The sequence below is a fragment of the Plasmopara halstedii genome (genome assembly GCF_900000015.1).
Source record: "Plasmopara halstedii genome assembly, contig: Scaffold_470, whole genome shotgun sequence".
Classification (NCBI taxonomy): domain Eukaryota; phylum Oomycota; class Peronosporomycetes; order Peronosporales; family Peronosporaceae; genus Plasmopara; species Plasmopara halstedii.
The window spans coordinates 1,204,048-1,206,266 of NW_020187390.1; the positions used below are offsets into that span (position 1 = coordinate 1,204,048).

General features: G+C 54.9%; 1 protein-coding gene across 1 annotated transcript; it reads right to left on the reverse strand.

Annotated features, from left to right (window-relative positions):
* Positions 1-859: 859 nt before the first annotated feature.
* Positions 860-1,549, reverse strand: PHALS_10438 (uncharacterized protein; the record flags this gene model as incomplete). The annotated part of the gene is made up of 1 exon (XM_024725861.1): positions 860-1,549. The coding sequence occupies one exon, from the start codon at positions 1,547-1,549 to the stop codon at positions 860-862; it is 690 nt and encodes a 229-aa protein (XP_024576595.1).
* Between the last annotated feature and the right edge of the window lie 670 nt (positions 1,550-2,219).

Below are 2,219 nucleotides of genomic sequence, written 5' to 3' on the forward strand. Positions count from 1 at the left end.
CCCCTCCAAATGCGGCTGCGCCACTGGCCAGCTTGACCCACTGGGTTCTGGCAGTTTATGAGTTTTGACTTTGTGTTTGGCCTGTCGAAATATTCGGCGGGCAACACAGGTGTCGTGGTATTCGTCGACCGGTTGAGCAAGACGGGTTATTTTGGAGGCGATGCCAGATACTATCGACGGGGTCGGTACAGCAAAGCTGTTTGTGGATTGTGTTTTCCGACAACACGGACTCCCAGAGTCGATTGTCCCTGGTAGAGACCCGCGTTTCACGGGAAATTTTTCGTGACAATCTTCAAGGTGATAGGCACCAAGTTGTAAATGTCGACAGCAGATCATCCGCAGACCGATGGTCAAACCCAAAGGGTGAATCGTGTCATCGAAGATAATCTTCGCAGAGTCTACGCTGAGACGCTGGAGCGCCATGTTGCCACTCGAGGAGTTGACGCTGAACAATACAGTGCGTTCGTCTACCGGCTACACGCCGTGAACGGGCTGGATCACCCTCGCGTCCCGCTGACGCCGCCATCCCATGGGTCAGGGCTTGTTGGCGAGGAATAGCCGAACGGCTAGCTGATGTCAGCCCACTCACTATCCGCAAAGAAGTCGATGACTTCTTGTCTACCAGTCTGAAAGTCCTACGACGCGATCGCGATGCGATGGCTGAAAGCTAAGACCTGCAGAGAGAATATGCAGATGAAAAAGGAAGAGGCGAAGTGGAAAGTTTAAGGTCAAAGACTTAGTTATATTAAACTCCAAAAACCTGCCTACACATGCATCCTTTGCTATCTTCTGGACGAAGCTTTGTTCACGGTTTATTGGACCGTTAAAAGTTGTGGCCAAGCGGGGCCTAGTGTATATGCTAAACCTTCCCAAACGGATGCGCACCCACCCGGTGTTTTTCGTGGGCTTGCTCAAGCCGTACCGGGATCCGGCGCATGTGAACGCGGAAGCGTTGGCGCCAGAACGAATCTTTGGGCCTTCGGCCACCCAGAGACTGAACTAGCAACTGCTTCTGAGCACGGAGTGCAACAACCTCCATCTCCAATGGAGCAAAGCGTCGCACCGTCGCATGCAGTGACGCATTCGCCTGCTCCACGGCTTGGAGTCGCTCCGACAGAGCGCGGTAGTCCTCAAGGCGAGGCAGCCGGCGCACGATGCACTTTAAATCATCAAGAGCATCCGCACAGCGATATGCTACTTCAGCATGACGTTCAGCGGAGCTTCGACCACGAAGGATCTCACCCGCTAGGGCTCGAACAGCGTCGCGAGTCACCGATCGGCGGTCGACCCGGTCGTCACCGCACGCCACCGACTCTTCTCGATGAGAACGGTGACGTCCACTATCACGTGGAACGACTTGTGCGACGACGTCGTCACCAGGGTCAGACTCAAAATCTGGTGAAGTAACGGGGATACCCCGACTCCGAAAACTCGTGGGAGTTTCAGACGCCACTTCGGCAAGATTGCCCAGACGCTGTGGACCCTTTTGATCAGAAAGATCAGGACGCCCTGCGCTTCCCGGCAATAACCAGAGAAGTAGAAGGACCATGAGCTGAGCTCAAGCAGTGGCCATGAGCTCTTATGGTGGAAGACACAGTGCTCGCGGGAGCATCAGGGGTTGTTAACCCGTACGTCGCAGACCGACAAACCGAAGGAAGTCGACGGTGTACTTTGAGTTTGGCAAAATGAAATCGGAGGTGTCGTTCCACACGCACGGCTACTTCTTTGTGGCTCAACTGTAGGCTATACAGTGAAGAAAGTTTGCGGTGCCGTTGAACCCATCGCTCAAAGAGCGCTTCGTCATTTGTAGCGCTTTCGCCAGGGGCGAGCACTGCAGGCTTCTCCGCATTGCGGGTACACGTGAGCCACCTCGTTCAGCACTCAGACGAGTGCGATAAGTTTCCAACGAAAATTCTTGTGGATCCAAGAAACGAGCTCGAAGAGCTTTTCGCATGTGGACGCGTAGCGATCGAGTTACCGCGTCCTTCGCTTCCACAGCGGGATCCGCAGGGTGGATGCCATATTCCTCACTAGGGACAATGACCGGCCGTGGATGGGCGCGCATTTGAGCCGCCTTATGAACAGCTTCCAGCTGCCACCTCTGTGCCCCGTCTAGGTCGTTGGTGATACACCACGTCTCTCAGTTGACGAGTAATCAGGAAACGGACATGGGGTCCGCAAGGCGCGAGTAGGGCTCGTATCACGCCGCTGGCGCAGCT